The following is a 21,132-nucleotide window of genomic DNA, read 5'->3' as shown; positions in this document are numbered from 1 at the left end:
ATTGTATTTGCTGTCATCTCCTGTTCACCTTAAGTTTACCCAACTATGATGACTTCTGCTTCTGAGAACCCTGGAAATGTGGGTCCATGAATGGAACACGATTTTGAGGCAGTAAACTATCCAGGGGGCTTCAAAACCCTATAGCGGCAAGCATGCCAACATTCTTCAAAATATCATCCTTTGTGTTCTGCAGAAGAAAGAAAGTCTCACAGTCTTGCTATAACATGAGGGTTAGTCAATTATTTTATTTTTTGGATGAACTATCCATTATTATCCATAAGGTGGTTCAGCGGCATAGTGGTTTGTTAGCAGCTCGAACCAAATAATGACTAAGACCGAGACCAGCTAGACTAGCCATTTTGCTTTAGAAGGCACTGATTCATCAACCGGGGTCGTATGGATTACTGTTGTGTTCGCTTTGTGTAGTTTTTAATGCGTCAACATTAAATGTCCCACACACTTGCATTGGCCTATATGAACTCACAGAGAAGGATTATTTTTCTAAAATCTCTGTTTGTGTTCATCTGAACAGTAGCAGCTCCTGTCCATAAATTTATGTATAGGGCAGATTCTCTGTCTTTTTGTAAGCTATAGGCCTATATTCTAATCGCTGAACACCACACACTTTTTGCAGAATTCTAGTGTTCTTGCATTATTCAGCCTGAGGATGGCGCTCTAATGATGTTTGACATACGTTAGTACCATAGACTGTAAAAATATATGGATGTAGTGTCCGTGACGTCACCCATAGGATTCTGAAGAGCCGTTTTAAAGCGCAAAGTAGGGACGAGCTGGCCATTGCCATCTTGTCAGCGCGTCATCGCTTGTCACTCCCGGATAATAGAAAATGGGCAAAGAGGCGGGACGTGGGTGGAGCTGAGGTGACTATCAGACAGCAGATAAATGGCTATCCACCTGTCACTCAAAGTGGCCACGCCCTTAATTATGCAGGACTTTAAAAGCTTTATGTAATATAAACAAATGAGTTATAAAAAAAATTCACCCCCCTCACAGTTGTCATGAAGGGCAAAATTAGCCGTATAGACCAAAACCACAATTTGTACCAGGCTGTAAACTTGTGTTTTTCTGCTGTAAAGTTGGGCATTTTAACATGGGGCTCAATGAGATTTTGCTCCCTTCTGGAATTGCAGTTTAAGTCACTTTCGTATTGGCTTCAAGAGAAACTGCAGGAGGTTGCCGCTTGGCGGGAACGCAAAGTTTCTGGAGGGAATGCAAAACATTTTCAAGAGAACGCGAAAACATTGACAAATTCCCCATTTCATATTTTTTCCTTCACCATGTCCCTTTAGGGGCTTCGTAGGAGCGAGGTTTACATGAGATAACCTGAAAATAAGTCAGAAATTTGCACCAATGACTCTCAATGGCTGCAGTTCCATTTTTCACCTCATACTTATATTGTGGGGCGCTGCAGAGCTGGGAAGGGCTCCCAGATCACTCTCCGATAAATTTACCCTTGTGCGTCAATTTAAAAAAGTTACTATGAGATCCTTAGAGGACAAAAATGTCAGTGTCAAAAAACTGTCATAAAAATGTGAAGCTTGGGAGCACAGACTTGGTTGGGTCTCATTTTAAAGAAGACCCTTGGCAGATTATTGTATTTTATGAAACATGCTGAACTCTAAAACTGCAAGAAAATCAAAGCCATAAATCTAAATAAGTTGTGTTCCAAATTTGAGGTTGATATCTTAAAAAATAGCTTTCAGTAAGATTTTTTTTTTTGGCGCAGTGTACCAAATTTTCCCCATTAGATGCCAGCAAAGCTCCACTGGTACATACAGTGGCTGGATTTGTGATTTGCAGTCTCAAATATTACACGCACACACCCATACAATTATAGCTGCATAATTTATCCAATTGGCTCTATAATATGCAGAAACAGAAAACAGGAATAAAGCGAGTATTTGCTTTATAGGCCAAACCTGAGAAAATGACACCATCTGGTAAATTAATTTTTTTTTTCAATGGGTTTCAATAGGGACAATTGTCCTTAACCAGAATGTAACAATTTTGTGTTACAGTGTAAAATAGATTAAAGAAAATAGGGGTGAAATAGTAGGCCAAAATTGTAATAAAAATACACACTTGTTCCATAAATGTATGCAGTTTCCATTAACCAAAAAAAATAAATAAATAATGTCCACAAGGGTTAAATTAAATTGAATGTGGAGGATTTTAACTGTGACAAGAGGATTCATAGGGCAGTTTAAACGGTGACAGGATGCACCGACAGAGCTGTCCGTTAAAGACGCAATTATGACAAAGTAGAGTACGGTATGTCCCAAAGCTTGCCTATAGCCTTCAGTAAATTCACTTGTCTAAGACAATGATGCATAAAACATTGATAGGCTATCAGTTGACCGACCATGCTTCCGTTTCCCCTAAAATGCAAACTATCAATCAAAGCTAAGCTTTGGGAAGGGAAGAGATACAGGGCAAGATAAGGAGACTGAGTGAAAAAGAACGAGAGAAGGTGATGGAGATGAGAGAGGAAGAGCAGGTAGTCTATTGACAACTCTGCTCAGGATGGGATTTCAATTAATTTACCTAATTTACTTAGGGAACACTGTACCATAATGGAAAATGGTCAAACACGTATTTTTTTCTGTAAAATGATCTTCTTTTCTATTTAAATGCACTTTTCTTTTAGAAATGTATAGATTTATATACATGGAAACCAAAAATAAGTAGATCCCTATTATTTAATCCCTATCATTCCCTATAGTACGGCTAGCTCATCCTCACTCTCATTACATGGAAGAGCTAACTCAGCACTCTTCCTATTGCCCTTTCTGTAAAATACTGCTGTATTCATTTTCTGAAAAGAAGAAATAATTGTTACTTATACATAAACACAGCTATACTACAATAAACACTTTAAATAAATAGCTAAATAACTGCAATCATATTGTTGATGCTGCTATCTATAAAGAATCCCAGTGGGGAAATACATTACTACAATAATGTATATGTACTGTATAATGTATAATAATGTACAGCGTTGCCAAATGGCAACTTTTATATAGTGGTAATACAGCTTTGCCATATGGAAACAGCTATTTTCTCAATTTACAGTAAAAATATGTTAGACAAAGTCTAATTTCTAATTTCTAATATCTAATTTACTTATCAAAGATGCTGCAAAAAATCCCCCTTGCGAAGAGATGTTTAGAAATGAGGTTAATCTAGCAATTTCTGGAGCAGGTGTCTTCTGTCGTGTGAGGGTGACAGGGGGAAAGAACGTTTTGGGGGGACATTCAAATGTCATTTGACTTAAAAACATGCAGCTACCTTCTAAACAGCTATTCCCATAGTGCAATTTATTGTATTTTTTTCTGAATAACAAGGCAATGAGTATTAATTGTTGCCATATGACAATGCTGTACCATAAAGGGCTAACATGAATATATGGCCAAATAATCCCATAGTTTTATTGTATCTTATTTACAACACCTATAGTTCTCAAATCTGTTTGAATTAGCCTTCCAAGAATGCTGATTTTTCACCATTATCAATACAAATAAACAAAACGCCTCTTCTGTATTTACAGTTTGCTGTGTGAAAACTTTGGATGTGTTTTACCACGAAGTGCAACTGAAGGAAAACTCGAAAAATGCAACAATAAAGAGGAATAATGTTTAAACTTTTATTGAATTATTAACGGGGGTAATCAATATTCTTCAGTCACTAAAATGGGCAAAGCCTTCTAATGTTTGTTTGCACATGCTCAGTGAGTTTTCTCGTTGACAGTCGGCAGTCACTCCTCTGGTGTCTGCGGAGCGCGGTCAAAGAGACGCAGGCGGGATGTCATCGCGGCTCTCCTTCTCTCTGTACCGCTTAGAGGCGGAGGTCGAGCGCTGCCGTGCGGAGTGTCAGTGGGATAAAATACCGTCTTTAGTGGAGCAACTCGCTGCTGCGCGCCTGCATGACGATGGTAAGTGCGCGTGCCACAATAGAATAGAAGAGCCAGCAGTGATGAGTGTAAGAGTGTGTCTTGTTCCGCATGAACTTTGCACCTTTCTGTTAAACTGTGCCCATGTTTACCAGTGTGCTCTGATATCAGTCACAGAAACTCACATGCACTTTTGTCTGTTTTTGGGTTTCATTTGTGCACTTTTAAATTTTACAAAGAGAGACTGTGTTTACAGTGAGTTACTCATGTGAATCAGAAATGTAAATGTATGCACACACCCTTTAGTTAATACAGGTAGAAGCTTCTTGACTTAAAGGGATAGTATCATAATTTACTCACCATCACTCATCCAACCCTGTATTGTTATTTTATATTTTTCAATGGCCATTACCAGTGACATAACTGACATAGGCTGTCAGTGAAAGTGCAAATGTTGAAACTCACTAGATGCATTTACTTTAGGGTATTGATTTCCACCATTATATTATACGTACAGTAAATGTATAGTAGCAGGCTATAGATACTTTCCCAGACACACTTTGGTTGGCATTGTCCTTTGACCTTAGATGTACTAACAACAACCATGGAAATAATTCACGCTGGCGTTGTTAAAGTTGTTATAGTTCACTCAAAAAACGAAATCTCTGTCATCATGTACTCACCCTCAAGTTGTTCCAAACCTTTATGAATGTCTTTCTTCTGCTGAACACAAAATATTTTGAAGAACATGGGTAACCAAACAGTTGATGGCAGTTGACCCATTGACTTCTGTAGTATTTATTTTCCATACTATTTTGTGTTCAGCAGAAGAAAGAAATGCATACAGGTTTGGAACAACTTGAAGTTGAGTAAATTATGACAGAATTTTCATTTTTGGGAGAACCATCCCTTTAAACGTAACCTACAACTTAATTATAAGACCAAATTTGTTGGTACCTGTACCACTTGCACTTGAAAAGAACTGCCTGAGTCACATTTCCTTCCAATTTATTGAATCAAACAGTTTCCTCAGATCCTGTGGCATTATGGGATAGCAGAGTGTTCAGAGAGACCAGTTGATGCGGTTCATTATCAGGGTATTGTTCGCCTACTGTAATTTGACGTTGCTGCTTTTTGCATACTGTCAACAAGATTTTTGTTTTTGAAAGAAATTAATACATTTATTCATCAAGGACACATTAAACTGATCAAAAGTGTCAGACCATTATGTTATTAATATGTTACAAAAAAGAAAAAATACTGTTCTTTTGAACAGTTGGAGTAATAATGCTGAAAATTCAGCTTCACTATCACAAGAACACATTAAATTTGGAAAAAATATTTTAAAATAGAAACAGTTTATTTAAATTCTAATAATATCTCACTCACAATATTACTATTACTACATTTTTTTTACAAAAACAGTACTCTTTACCTCACAAAGGTAAGCATGGTAAAAGGTAAACATGCTGCTTAAACTGCCAGGTTCATTGTTAAATCAACAGCAGTAATCTAGAAGTTAACACATGCCGCTCCCAGGAGGTGTGTCCACCACTGTCCAAATCAGATCTCTGACCCAGCACGTCTTGTTTCGCCACTGCAAACACTCAGACACCAAGTTCCCTGTGGGGAAGCAAACTCAGTCAGTAAAAGGTGGCCACAGAACATAGTATTATGTTTACTTTACAAAGTGATATACTGAAGTTTCATATTTTGTTAAGGAAAATGTCATACACAAACTTGACATAACACAAGTCTGGATTCAGTGGGGAGTGAGAGATTGAACCAAACAGGAAACACCTCATCCACAGTGTTTATACGAAATATGCATGAAGGCAAAGAGAATATTTTTGAAGCACCTTCTGGTAGGACTGTACATTTAATCTAAAACATACACGCTCTAAACCTGATCAGAATGCAGCTGTAGATTAGCATGAAATCTAGACGTGTTTATCAGTGAATGCCATTCTATTGCGATAAAGTCCAATGTTGGGTGAAAAATGAAAAAAAGTTATTTCTCAGAAAAATGCTGTTCTAGATGTGATGCTGGTGAGGAGTTTACCCTTAAGTCAAAGAAGATACACTACCATAATCAGCAAACATCAAGCATGTTCTAGTAAGGGTGTGACGATACACTTAGCTCACGAGACGAGACGATACAGAATTTAAAGTATAAAAAGCAAGTCATTTTATGTTTTTATTGAACAACACTATAAAAAAACATAATGTACACTGAAAAAAAGTGTGTTGGATTTACATGATTTAATTGTGTACATCGGTCCCACATGAATCAATTAAGTTAAACAAACATAATTTGTTAATGTAACTTCAACATCATAGAATGAATACATTTTAAGTGATTTAAAGGGGTGGTAAACCACGATTTCACTATTCTAACTTTAGCTAACGTGTAATGTTGCTGCTTGAGCATAAACAACATCTGCAAAGTTACAACGTTCAAAGTTTAAAGCAAAGGGAGATATTTGCTTTTAAAGAAATCAGTTTCTAAGAACTACAGCAAACGGCCAGTAGGCGACTACACACATTCCTCCAGGGTTGGTGACATCAACAGGCTCAATATTTACATAAACCCCTCCTCCGAGAATATTAAATAAGGGGGGGTGAGGCCATTTTGTATCGCGGCGCTGTTGTGGTATAGTTAGGCTGGAGTGTTGTTGCCGCGATGCCAAGGAAACGCTGTTATTTTCATCCGGATTGCAGGTCTGGGGTACTTGCTCTGTTCAGCCTTCCTTGGGAAGGGGGTGCGTTGCAGAGCGTTTAACATACAGCATGTTAAATGCACGTGTGTTTGAGTCAGCGGGGAATCAGGCGCGCGCAGGGCTCCCTGCATCCACCATCTTCGCGATTTCAATGCCAGATTTGCACAACGTCAGCTGCGTGAAAAAAACACTGCCGGTGCGTGGATGCACGACGCGCGCGCTGCATATTTCACGGAGGACAACACAATCTTCCACAAACTTCGCGAGTTCAATACAGGATATGCACAACGGCTTGTCCTGAAAGCTGGATTTACAAACAGAAGCTGTTCACGGGCCACAACCTGTAAGTCTGATTTATTTTTCATCGATGTGTTTTCCTGTAATAGGTTGTAGCAAGGAAGTAAACAGATGACAGCGCTGTTCTGCAAACCAGTCTGTTAAATGCTCATTCATACTTAACGTTATCCGACGAACACCTAACGTTACAAACACTAACGTTAAAATCTCAACAGCGAACCTGACATTAGTGTAAATGATTCTTTGATTAGAGCTGTTATGTATTGTTTATCTACAGGCATGCTAAACATGGTTCTGTGTGTGATTTGGCTAACTTACTAGTTAAAGCCAGTGCTTAGTGTTTGTTTTGGGTTAGTTCTTGCGACAGATATTTGGCTATAATCGTTCTAAAAATACAAAAGTTAAAGTGCCATTCAGTAGCGATCATTATAGATCCGCAGTCTTTACTCTCGAGGACTGAACAGGTTCTGCTCGATCATCTTCACTCAAATGTTCTGGGTCTGATTCGGGCGGTAAGGGGCGTGACGTTTCCGACGTGCACTAGGCGGTTAGCGAATCACAACACACTGGGCCAGCTAACCAATCTGAGCCCACTGCGTATTTTTGAGGGACTGGCTTCATACAACCCGGAAAGCATCAGACCGTTTTCCAAGGAGGGACAGAGCAGTGTAGAATAAAGGTCAAATATATGAAAAATAAGGCAATTTTTTTTAAAACGAAGCATGAACACATGTTACAGTGCACCCCACAAACACAGTCAAGCCTTCAAAAGAATGTGTTTTACCACCCCTTTAATTAAGTAGTCTCAAAGGGAATTTTATATGGCTCCCTGACATGATTCAGGCATTCAATTTCATATATTCATTCATCCACTTCAATTTCATATATTATGATGTTACACAACTGAATTATACTACACTCTAAAAAAAAAGGTTCTATATGGCACCAAAAATGGTTCTTGGCTCGTAATCATATAGGGGAATCTTTTTTAGTGCTATATAGCACCAATTTTGGTGCTTCAGTGTCTTCACCGGTTCTTTGACTAAGGTGCTATATAGCACCTCTGAAGAACCTCTGAAAAACCACTGAAGCACCAAAATTGGTGCTATATAGAACTTAAAAAGGTTCCCCTATGATTACGAGCCAAGAACAATTTTTGGTGCCATATAGAATCTTTTCTTTTTAGAGTGTACTGTACTTGCTAGTTGACAAACTTATAGTTATAGTAACAGCACATGTTAGCATCTTAAATGCTAAGCATTAAAAGCTCCTTCAGCAAAGCCATTATGCCATTAGTTGTTTTAGTCTACAGCCTAAGCAAATGCTCCATTCTTCTCCACAATGGTAACCCACTCTAATTTAAATTGTTCTAATAATTCCAACATAATTGAATATTAAACACAATCAAGTCTCCCCCTTTTTCATCTTGCTCAAAATATATAAAATAACACTTGTACAAATAAAATAAGATTTACTCTCTCTTAATTTAGCCATATGCAAAGCATGCTGGAAATTAACAAGCCCCATCCAGTTTCAGTTAATGCAACACAAATCATTCATGTTATCTCAACTCAAACGGATAAAGTAAACTTCAAATTGATTTATATTTAAGTGGATTGAACACAATCAAATTAAGTTAGGACAAAATTTATAGCAATTGTGTTGCTTTTGTTGCCTCTGGCTTGGCGTGCTCAGTTGGGGACACTCAATTTTTCAACTAAACATTGAAATAAATCTAATTAATAAACTAAATTAACCATTTAAACTAAATTACTGATCGAATTATTGATCTAAAGCCCACACTGTCACTGTATGATAATTGAAATGAACTGATGACATCAGCGTTTTTTCCAGAATGGCTATACAGCTGAATAAAATTATGCTGCATTATTTTCCTGTTTAACACTGTAAAGCTGCTTTGAAACAATCTACATTGTTAAAAGCGCTATATAAATAAAGTTGACTTGACTTGACTTGACTTTAGCTCATTTTAATCAAGCAATTTGAACAAGCAGTAAAACATTTTTTTTCAGTGTAATATACAAACAAATATTATAAACAATCAACAGGGAAACATCTCCCTAGCCCAAGACTGGTTTCCCACTGAAGCTAAGCAGGGCTGAGCCTTATCAGTACCTGGATGGGAGACCTCCTGGGAAAACTAGGTAGCTGCTGGTAGAGGTGTTAGTGAGGCCAGCAGGGGGTGCTCACCCTGTGGTCTGTGTGGGTCCTAACACCCCAGTATAGTGATGGGGACACTATACTGTAACAAGCACCGTCCTTCGGATGAGACGTTAAACCGAGGTCCTGACTCTCTGTGGTCATTAAAAATCCCAGGATGTCCTTCGGGAAAAATAAAGAGTAGGGGTCTAACCCCGGCATCCTGGCCAAATTTGCCCATTGGCACCTGTCCATCATGGCCTCCTAATAATCCCCATATACCGATATACTGATAGGCTTCATCACTCTGTTTTGCGTCTCCTCTCCACCAATCAGCTGGTTTGTGGTGGGCGTTCTGGCGCAGTATGGCTGCCGTCGCATCATCCAGGTGGATGCTGCACATTGGTGGTGGTTGAGGAGATTCACATGTAAAGCGCTTTGAGTATCCAGAAAAGTGCTATATAAATGTAATGAATTATAACTTATGTAGGCTATATTGTGTATTACAACAAATCCCTGTAGAAGACGCCAACGACCTGGTGATTGTTTTTGTTAAACTTTACAGCAGATAAAATCCTAATATTGAATATTTGGCCACTTGTTTATTATAGAAATGCTCCAGCCACTGTAATTTCTTCAACAAGAACATGTGGACATCAAAACAGCGGAAGGGTTTAAACTTTTATTTTGAAATTGCGATGATTTAGAAACATACCGATGTATTCTCATGTGTAGGTTTATAAATTATATCACTATATGATGCTTTATTATGATCTTTAAATGGTTTGAATACATCGGCAAGGCATAACATTATGACCACCTTCCCAATATTGTGTTGGCCCCCCTTTTGCTGCCAAAACAGCCCTCCCATCAAGGCATGTACTCCACTAGACCCCTGAAGGTGTGCTGTGGAATCTGGCACCAAGATGTTAGCAGCAGATGCTCGACTGGATTGAGATCTGGGGAATTTGGAGGCCAAATCAACACCCCAAATTCATTGTTGTGCTCCTCAAACCATTCCTGAACCATTTTTGCTTTGTGGCAGAGCGCATTATCCTGCTGATAAAGCCACAACCACCAGGGAATACCGTTTCCATGAAAGGGTGTACATGTTTTGCTACAATGCGTAGGTAGGTGGTACATGTCAAAGTAGCATCAACATGGATGGCTGGACCCAAGGTTTCCCAGAAGAACATTGCCCAAAACATTGCCTCTGCCGGCTTGCCTTCTTACCATAGTGCATCCTGGTGCCATGTGTTTCCCAGGTAAGCGACGCACATGCACCCGGACATCCACGTGATGTAAAAGAAAACGAGATTCATCGGAATAGGCTACCTTCTTCCATTGCTCTGTAGTCCAGAACTGATGCTCACGTGCCCACTGTTGGCGCTTTTGGCGGTGGACAGGGGTCAGCATGTGCACCCTGACTATGCAGCCCCATACGTAACAAACTGCGATGCACTGTGTTATCTGACACCTTTCTTTAAGAACCAGCATTAACTTCTTGAACCATTTGAGCTACAGTAGCTTGTCTGTTTGATCGGACCACACGAGCCAGCCTTTGTTCCCCACGTGCATCAATGAGCCTTGGCCGCCCATGACCCTGTCACCGGTTCACCACTGTTCCTTCCTTGGACCACTTTTGATAAGATACTGACCACTGCAGACCAGGACCACCCAACAAGATCTGTAGTTTTGGAGATGCTCTAACCCAGTCATCTATCCATCACATTTTGGCTCTTGTCAAACTCGCTCTTACGGTTGCCCATTTTTTCTGCTTCTAACACATCAACTTTGAGGACAAAATGTTCACTTGCTGGTTGCTGCCTAATATATCCCACCCACTAACAGGTGCCGTGATGTAGAGATAATCAGTGTTATTCACTTCACCTGTGAGTGGTCATAATGTTATTTTTGATCGTGTATATCGTGCAGCCTTTGAAAATGATCTTATAATGCGGTTCAAGGATTCTCGTCCGTGGAATGCACCACTTTCGGTATTTAATTTAACCTGAAGTTTACAGAGGAATCGTGGCAACCCTACACTAATCATCTTTTAGTGAATGTCACTTCAGTCCTACTTTCTAAATATTAATGTATGCAGTAAAAGACAGAACAATATAATGCAAGCACTTTAAAAGGTTTTACACAAAAAAACTCAACTCTGTCATGCTGATATCACAAATCTGTTTTTAACCTCGACAAAAAATATTGTCATGTTTTAATATTGCGAGATCTCGTGGCACAAGATCTCGTCACACCCCTATGTTCTAGTCTTTCTTCTTCAACCTTTGCCCAGATTTTCTCTCTGTCTGTAGATGATTACAGGACACTGCTGTTGGCTGAAGCTCTATTGGAAGAATGTCTGCTGGAGAACGTGACCCTGCTGAAGAATTCTACGCCTCTGACTGAACATTCACAGCCAAAACTAGCCAGAGCCAAAGCTCACCTTGACGGCATCCTTTGCAGAGGACTCTTGGAGGTCTGGCACAGCATCTACCTAAGTCTCTCTGTTTTTCAAGTCTATCATCAGTTAAGAAAGAGGAAAAAAGGGTTTATGGATATAGAACTTTTGGGAATTCAGTTCAGTTTTGTGAACCACTAAAAGTACATTCGTTATTAATTGAACTCCAGTTGATAACAAAATATCAAACCGATAGGTATCTGCAAACAAGGCTGCTACAGTTTTTGTTAAAACTTCACCTTTCCGTTTTTGCAATTGTTATATCAGCTGGTGTTGCTGATTTTTAGAGGATGTCAAGTCAAGTCTAGTCACCTTTATTTATATAGTGGTTTATAAAATACAGATTTTTTTCAAAGCAGATTCACAGTTATGAACAGGAAAATAACGATCAATGATGCAAATTTCATCAATTATGAAGTGAGTTCAATTCAGCTATAAGCAGCTCTACTGAAGACAATAGTGTCATTTTTCATCTCAATTCAGTTGATGTTAATTAAATTCAGTTCAATGTTGCAATGTGTCAATGTTGCAAAATTTGTCAGTTATGAAACGAAGTCGAATCAGCTATAAAGTAGCTCTGCAGAAAACAGCGGTGTCATCATTGTTCATCGATGTATAAAGACAGTTCACAAAGCTGTCTTAAGCCGCGCTTCCACCGAAATTACCCAGAACAATTTGTCTCAAGAACTTCTTTCCCCCAGACCTGTTGCTGTCTGCATTTCCGTCGCGGTCTAAAGTACCGTGAAGATTAGGCAAGTTAGTCCAGTGAGATAGGACTGCGTGCGACTTTCCAGTTCCCGCTGGATTTCATCCTCCGCATATACTGTAAGCTTAATAAAGCCTGAACCCAATTGTCTGTCAATCGGTCGAACAGCAAACAACTTTTACATTTAAAAATTATGTATGAAATAAACTCCTGCGTGGAGTCAACCAATCAAAATGCTGCATGAACTCAACCAATCAGCATGTTCAGCACCCAAGTCCCAAGTAAACAAATTTTTCCCGGAATTTTTATTTAGATATACTGTATATATATAATTATATATTATTATTATATAATTTTTACAATGAATTATTAGTAATAGTAATATTAGTTATCAGTTTTTTTTTATTTTTTATTAGTAGTAGTAATACAATAACAATTATTATTATTATTATTATTTTGTAGCCATATTGTTATACAGTGCTGCTTGAAAGTTTATGAACCCCTTGCGGAATCTGTGAAAATGTGAATAATTTTAACAAAATAAGAGGGATCATACAAAATGCATGTTACTTTTTATTTAGCACAGTCCTGAATAAGATATTTTACATAAAAGATGTTTACATATATGTCCACAAGACAAAAAAAAAAGCTGAATTTATACAAATGACCCATTCAAAAATGTATGTAGGCCTACCCTTGATTCCTACTGTATGTCGTTAGCTGGATGATCCATGACTTTTTGGAGTTTTTGTATTTTTGTATTTTGGAGTTTTGTGATAGTTGTTCATGAATGTCTTGTTTGTCCTGAGCAGTTAAACTGCCCAATGCTCTTCAGAAAAATCCTCCAGGTCCTACAAATTCTTCAGTTTTCCAGCATCTTTTGCATATTTGAACCCTTTCCAGCAGTGATTGTATGATTTTGAGATCCATCTTTTCAGACTGAGGACAACTGAGGGACTCAAACACAACTATTAACAAAACTTCAAATATTCACTGATGCTCCAGAAGGAAATGCGATGCATTAAGAGGAAAACTTTTGAACAGGATGACAATGTCCAATTTTTTCTTATTTTGTTTAAATATAATTTTTTTTTTTCATTTAGTACTGCCCTTCGGAAGCAACAGATTATACTTACATGCTTCCCCAAAGACAAAAATAAGTACAATTTACCTTGATCTTCAAATTCAGATTCTGCAAGGGGTATGATCACAATATTTTGGCAAAATTGTAAATAGCGATATCTATCAGAAAAAAATTGCAATTACTTTTCCTCCCAAATCGTCCAGCCCTAATCGTCAGTATGATTTTTTGACTCTTCCCCTGTAGCCCCACTACCTGAATGAAGCTCTGCTATTGCTGGCTAAAGTGCACTACGTGCAAGGACGCTACAGGGATGCCCAGGGCATGTGTGCCAGAACGGGTGTTGATGATTTCACCCGCCATGAGCAGCCTGTCTACCAACTTCGCATGCTGGCAGAGGCCTTTGTCATCAAAGGTATGAGTAGTTGAGATTTCACTTATAGCTCATTAATCCTTCCTCATGAATGTATAATTAAGTTATGACAAGGCAATTAACATACTCTAAATGTTCAACTAATTATATGTGCTGTATATAGCTTCCTGCAACTGACACAACCTCTTTAAATTTGGCAATACTAATCTTGTGAAGTGTGCAAGTTCTCAGAGATTTCATGAGGTGTAGTGGAACTTAATTGGGAGAAATAAATTACACTACATTCATGGACTTTTAGTCTAATATACACTAAATTTAAAAGCAGATGTTCCTTATATGGTCTTATAACTGCTAGACCAATTTAAATGCAAGTAAGTTTGTGTATTTATAGAGTCATTAAGTAATTTCCATTGCTCCATTCCATTGAGTATTTGCCTCAGGCATGCTTTTATTGGATTCGTACCCAAGCTAAAGTGTAGTGAAAGAAAGGCCTGCATTGCAGTTTGTGTGTGGACACTGGGCAGGCGTGTGTCTTTTCTTACATATCATATCCTTAGACAGAATGTAACCAAGGAGGGAAAAAAACAACAACAGTAGTTTTACGTCATTGTCTACAGGGAAGCTTATATATTTATATTTAGTTATCATTTAAATAAGGGTTTTTCCAACATGCCACTCACCCTGTTTGTGTAATGTCCATTATTTTCTCATTTCCCATGATTTTCTCATACAGTACATTCTCTCACACTACTTACAAGTACAAAATACTATATATTTATATTATTATATACTGTATATTTAACACCTAAAAACATCAGTAAGGAACACATATCAAGTATTTTAGAAAGTTTTAGAATATGTTATTCCTCCATGTCATAAATGTGACATGATACAATATTATTTCGTTTAAAAAATCCTCAAACAAACGTTTGGTTACACTTTATTTTAAGGTTGTTACACTGTAATTATACATTTAAGTACTGAGTAATATTAAGTAGCTACATACATTACTATAGGATTAGGGTTTGGTTTGGTTTAGGGTTAATTACATGTAATTATGCATAATGTATAGTTATAACTATAGTAACTATATATAACATATGTAACAATAAAGTGTTACCAATAATTGTTTAGAAACAACAGGGTCTTTTTTTGTTTACAACATCCAGTTATTTCCAGTCTTTCTGGCTGCTTTTCATATGGACCCCCACTACATATTTTCAGACAGTAGGCTGGGAAAGTGTAATATTAGCTTCTCTAGCGTAGGAAGCAGAACCCTTCCAAAATTGGCCCCTTGAGAGACTCAGCAGGCAGAGCTTGTGACAGCCGTTCTGCTCTGACAGACCAATATTAAATAATAACCCCAGATAACATTAATTTACTGCTGTCTGTTTAGTAGTAGATTAACTACTGAAGGACATTCATCACCATCTCTATAGACATTTCTTTCCATCCATCCATCCATCCATCATCATGTTGCTGTTCCTTTTCCAGTTCTGTTTTATGTACTTATCAAAGCCAGTGTCACTTGCGTTAGGCACTTGATGAGTCTTAATTTTGGTCCCTGTCTACAATTCTTCTCTTCTGTTTTGTACAAATGGGGAACTGTTCTTAAGAGTAGTGGTGTGGTAAAGTTGTCCTAATTTCGTAGTTCCTCATTTTCTGTTCTTACTTGAGTACTTCCTCATATATGGATGGAACTAGTGACTTCTGGAAAAATTCAATGTAGGCAGAAGTCTCTGTAAATCTGAGATGGCAAAGCATGTAAACCAAAGACATTGGTTGTTTGTTATATTCAGAAAATTGTTTGTTTAGAGTTTTTATGAATTGCTAAAACACTAAACCGCATTCTCTGAACCTAATTCTCAATAGCCTAAACATATTTGTCAAATATATCACTCTTTAAATCTTAAACAAGTTCAGGCAGTTAGACACCATTTGCAAATCTCATGTACGCTTTTTGATGAACACATTCTCACTCGCTAAAACACATTTCACACTGTGATACATACACTAATACACTATATTGCCAAAGGTATTGGGACACCCCTCCAAATCATTGAATTCAGGTGTTCCAATCACTTCCATGGCCACAGGTGTATAAAATTAAGCACCTAGGCATGCAGACGCTTCTACAAACATTAGTGAAAGAATGGGTCGCTCTCAGGAGCTCAGTGAATTCAATCGTGGTACCGTGATAGGTTGCCACCTGTGCAATAAGTCCATTCGTGGAATGTCTTCACTACTAAATATTCCACAGTCAACTGTTAGTGGTATTATAACAAAGTATTATAACAAAGTGGCTTCAGAGTCAATAGCTACAGACCTACAAACTTTGTGTGACCTACAAACTTCAGATTAGCTCAAGAACAGTGTGTAGAGAGCTTCATGGAATGGTTCCATGGCCGAGCAGCTGCAATGCAAAAGAAAATGCAAAGCATCAGATGCAGTGGTGTAAAGCACACAGCCACTGGACTCTAGAGCAGTGGAGATGTGTTCTCTGGAGTGACGAATCATTCTGGGTTTGGCGGTTGCCAGGAGAACAGTACTTGTCTGACTGCATTTTGCCAAGTGTAAAGTTTGGTGGAGGGGGGATTATGGTGTGGGGTTGCTTTTTAGAGGTTGGGAATGGCCCCTTAGTTCCAGTGAAAGGAACTCTTAATGCTTCAGCATTTCAAGACATTTAGGACAATTTCATGCGCCCAACTTTATAGGAACAGTTTGAGGATGGCCCCTTCCTGCTCCAACATGACTGTGCACTTGTGCAGTGGTTCCCAACCTGGAGTCTGCGGTCCCCTTGGAGAGTTTATATGCTTTGAGGTCAAACATGGATACGAAAAACCTTTCTGTATAATTGATAGGAATGGTCCAAATGATCAGCCACTTATCCGAAAATGTTGACAATTACTTTTTCTATACGTGGTCTCTCAGCTTCACAGATCACATAAACTGATCACATTTTAATGACACAAAAGATGCAAGCTTGCTCGCACCAGCTGTGAGAGCTGCGGCAAAAATTAAAAGATCAGCAGCAGCTGCGTCTCCGGGCTCAATAATAACCCAGTGAAAATGTGTGTATGGTTAAAAAAATCCAGAATTCTTACACTCTCTTCTGAACTCTTTCCCTCACACGGTAGGGGAGAACCGGGGCGAAAGTAACACGGGACGAAAGTAACAAAGCGATTTTCTCCAAGCCCTGACTACATTTACATTCCAAGCTATGACAGCATGTTCAGCACACAACCCTTGATGGATCTGCCAAATATCAAGTGATTCCGCCATCGTTTTCCGCGGTTAGGTCCGAAATGCAGTTTTCAAGTACGGAAAGTAAATTAATGAAGCGGTACTTTTTTTTCTAATTACAAGTTGTGTTTCTTGCTTCATGTGTCACAGTAATGATCAATCTACTGGTTATTTAGTGTTGTTACACACCCTGAAGGTTTGTCTCTTCAGAGTTTTTCAGTATAAAAGTAAATCGTGTTTAAATGTCAGGACTTCCTGTCGGGACGAAAGTAACACTTGTTACTTTTGTCCCGCTATTATATAAATATTTAATGCATATTATGCAAATTTTATTTAATTTTCATATTGTTCATTCTGTTGAAGAAAAAAACTTATCAAATAGATACAGACATTGCAAATAAAAAATATTCTAAACAATTCAAGTTTGTACTGTCATATTACATTTGAAACATTTGATGAACTTTAACATTTAAAATGAAAATGTAATTTAATAATTTTTTTGCAAAGATAAAGGACAAAATATGTTTGCAGTTACATATTAACATGGTCATAGTCAGGTATGTTTAATAAAAACAAGAGTAGCACCAAAAAAATCTAGCTTGTATTGTTGTGTTACTTTTGACCCACCTGTGTGTTACTTTCGTCCCACCTGATGGGGTCAAAAGTAACAATGTGCAGCTTATGTTCAAAGTGAAATTATACTGTAGTCGTTCTACATTTGTACAAAATACCACCTGCTATTGATAGACCACACTTGTGAGTTATTGACCACAGCAAAAATAAATCTCGGTCTAAAACATTATCTTTTAAAATTACGATTTTATGAAAAATGGTACTTTCGTCCCTGCTCTCCCCTAGCGTGTTCTCCTCATTAGAGCTTAAGGTGAAGGGTTGCCAGTAGAGATGCACCGGTCTACCGACCATCAGTCAGAACCGGCCAGTTCTGGGGGGTTTTTCCGCCCGGTCTCAGAAGGTGCCCAGTCTCCAGCACAAAAAATGCATTGCAATCGTTTTTCAAAATGAAATTTGTGTGGACAACGTTAACCGAGGCCAGAGACGGGACACGGTGAAGACGGAAAAACAGAAGAGCAGAGAAAATACTGTACCGGGCAGAGCAAGCTCACTGTTGCAATGCTCGGAATATTGGAAGAAAATTATACACAATAAATTATAGTAGGGGCTTGTAGTAAACGTTGTTTGTACGGGAAGAAGGAGGCGGGAACCGGCGGACATTCAAAATAACTTTTAATTAAACAAACACAAACTAAAATGGCGGCGACAGCCCCTCGCGGACGACTGTCGCCTACATACGAATAAACACAAAATGAAAATAATAAGCTGCAGCCCCTCACGGTCGACTGCAGCAACACATAACAAAACATAAATAAAATACAACATAAAATCCAGGCCTGGTCCTCTCTCGTCCCTCACTGTCGTCGCTCCTCCTTTATAGTCCCTCACTCCTCCGCGAGGGCCGAGATCGCTGCGGCGCGCAGCTGGCGCTCATCCTCCCTGATGAGCGCCGCCTTGTCCCGCCCTCACGGTCCCTCGGCCTCGCTGTTCGCCACATGGCTTATCTCAGAGTTTCTTATATGTATGGGGGGGGGCTTCATGCACAAAAGGTTGGGAACCACTGCACTAGTGCACAAAGCAAGGTCCATAAAGACATGGATGAGCGAGTTTGGTGTGGAGGAACTTAACTGGCCTGAGTCCTGAGCCAGGCCTTCTCGTCTAACATCAGTTCCTGACCTCACAAATGCGCTTCTAGAAGAATGGTCAAAAATTCCCATAAACACACTCCTAAACCTTGTGGAAAGCCTTCCCAGAGGGTTTGAAGCTGTTATAGCTGCAAAGGGTGGGCCAACTCCATATTAAACCCAATGGATTAAAGAATGGGATGTCATTAAAGTTCATGTGCATGTGGGCAGACGTCCCAAAACTTTTGGCAATATAGTGTATGTGTAAGAGGTGGTGGATGAGGAGGATAAGGATGAGAAAGAGCAAGTTGTGGACAATGTTGTCAAGGCTGGAGCTGGCACACTAGAGGGTTTTTCCTTTGCTTGGCAAGAGACAACATTGTCTGTGATGTGGACAAAGGCTGGACCCAACACGAAGATGAAATGCTAAGGCAGAACGAATCTTTATTGACTTTTATTTTGCAGTTCCTCAACTCTTTTGAGTGTAATGTGTTTTCATTTAGAGTTTTTAACAGTTTTTCTGAATTGCTAAAACACTAAACCCCATTCTCTGAACCAAATTCTCAATAGCCTAAACATATTTGTCAAATAAATCTCTCTTTCTGTTAAACCTTAAACAAGTTCAGGCAGTTAGACACCATTTGCAAACCTCATGCACTCTTTTTGCAAAAACTCTAAACACATCCTCACTTACTATAACACATTTTGCACTGCATAGGATGCACTTATGTTTCAAGATGCTAATCACAGGAAGGCAAAAGTTAAACACAACTACAACACAGTTGTCATCGTTTACACACGACGACTCAAAATTGTTTACTCTTATTTCTAATGATGTGACCAAACCAACTGTACATAATACAAGTCAGTTCATAGTGCCAAAATTTATTCAAAATGTTGCACTGAATGTTGATACCAATGGATGGAAACAAGGAAAAGTATGTGTAAGAGTTGGTGAACAAGGAGGAAGAGAATGAGGACGAGAAAGAGCAAGATGTGGACAGTATTGTCAAGGCTGGATCTGGCACATCAGAGGGTTTTTCCCTTTGCCTGGCAAGAGACATCATTGCCTGTGATGTGAGCATCATTGCCTCGGGCCTAACCCAACATGAAGACTTGATTCTGAGGCAGAATGAATGTCTCATTGACCTTGATTTTGCAGTTGACCAACTCTTTTGAGTATAACATGCTTTTAATTTAGAGGTTGCCTTTAACAAAGTGTCTATTTACACCTGCCTTGTTGGCAAACGCAAAAAGGCTTTTATTTTCAATAAAAATGAAGAAAATATCCGAAGGGTGGATATAAAGTGTCTAACGTGTGTTTACAGTTTTTTCCAATTGCTAACACACTAAAATTATATGCACAGCACAATTATTTAAACTGACACTCAAGAAGCAAAACCTCAGCCCAGAGCTGCACAACTATAAGCACATTCTCTGCCTCACACTTTACACTAAACACACTTACTCTACATTAGAAACAGAAATCTAACCTGATGTCAATTCTTTTTTCACTTCTTCTGGAGGAAGAGGGGTAGAGAGGGGTAGAGGGGGTAGGAAGAGGTAGACCTGGAGTAGGACATGGACAAAGAAGACGGGGACCAAATTTATCAGATGCGATTTGCGAGTCAATATGAGTACTGAGTACCCATGGGTTGACATTGAGAAAGGCTGGACAAAGATCAAGATGTTGGGTCTGGGAACTCACCATTGGCAGGGCTCAATCCGAGGGGCGGGATAAACATTTGTCTTTCAAATTCCCTCTGCACTCAATAGGATAGGGCTACAACCAACCAGAGCACCGAAGAAGATGATGCGGAGCTAGTTGATAGAATAAACTTTCGCTGTATCCGGTCTGCAAATCTCTGAACTCATCTTCCTTTCTTAAGAATGACTTCAGTGCCATTCTTTGTTCTTTTCTCAGAGAAAAGCTTAACTCCAAGTCTTCCAGAGTCACGGCCAAAGCCCATTCGAAAGACCGCTGTTCGCCAGCTTCCTTGTTTACAAGTAGCACTCGGATCTGCATCAACTCTGCCGTCATTATGTTAAGCCCGCCCACCGACTCTATACACGATGTGATTGACCTGACTAGAGTTTGGTTTTTCCAGCTCGCAGGCCAAAGGAGAGTTGCTAGACTACCCTGGCTGCAAATTAGATTTTAGACGTCTAGATTTCTAGACTAGAGGTGTTCTGCTACTTGTGTGTGTGGATGTGTGAATTGTGTGTAGTGTTTTGACAAAATGAGAAAATTGTGCTTCGTAAAAAACTGTAATAGGTTATGGGTAGGTTTAGGGAGGGCTTTATTTTCCCAATAAGGTGGCATCCATTTAATAATTTTTATAAATATAATCATTTACATGCTGTTATAATTGCATACTATTTAATGTACAACAACGCTGAGGTGCAAATAGTATCTGCCACTATTTATAAGTATAAATATCATCTAACTCTTACACTTATTGCAAAGAAAACAGCCATTTT

General features: G+C 38.8%; 1 protein-coding gene across 1 annotated transcript in view; it reads left to right on the top strand.

Annotated features, from left to right (window-relative positions):
- ttc7a (tetratricopeptide repeat domain 7A) overlaps window positions 1-21,132 on the top strand; it is an 82,924-nt gene that overhangs the window by 1,986 nt on the left and 59,806 nt on the right. Inside the window, exons 2-4 of the mRNA XM_079842788.1 lie at window positions 3,769-3,952; window positions 11,406-11,569; window positions 13,585-13,753. Of these exons, the coding sequence (XP_079698914.1) occupies window positions 3,769-3,952; window positions 11,406-11,569; window positions 13,585-13,753 (517 nt within the window). The remainder of the gene's footprint in view (window positions 1-3,768; window positions 3,953-11,405; window positions 11,570-13,584; window positions 13,754-21,132) is intronic.

This window comes from Gobio gobio (assembly GCF_949357685.1).
Source record: "Gobio gobio genome assembly, chromosome: 18".
Lineage (NCBI taxonomy): Eukaryota > Metazoa > Chordata > Actinopteri > Cypriniformes > Gobionidae > Gobio > Gobio gobio.
This window is presented reverse-complemented; position numbering and strand designations above follow the sequence as displayed.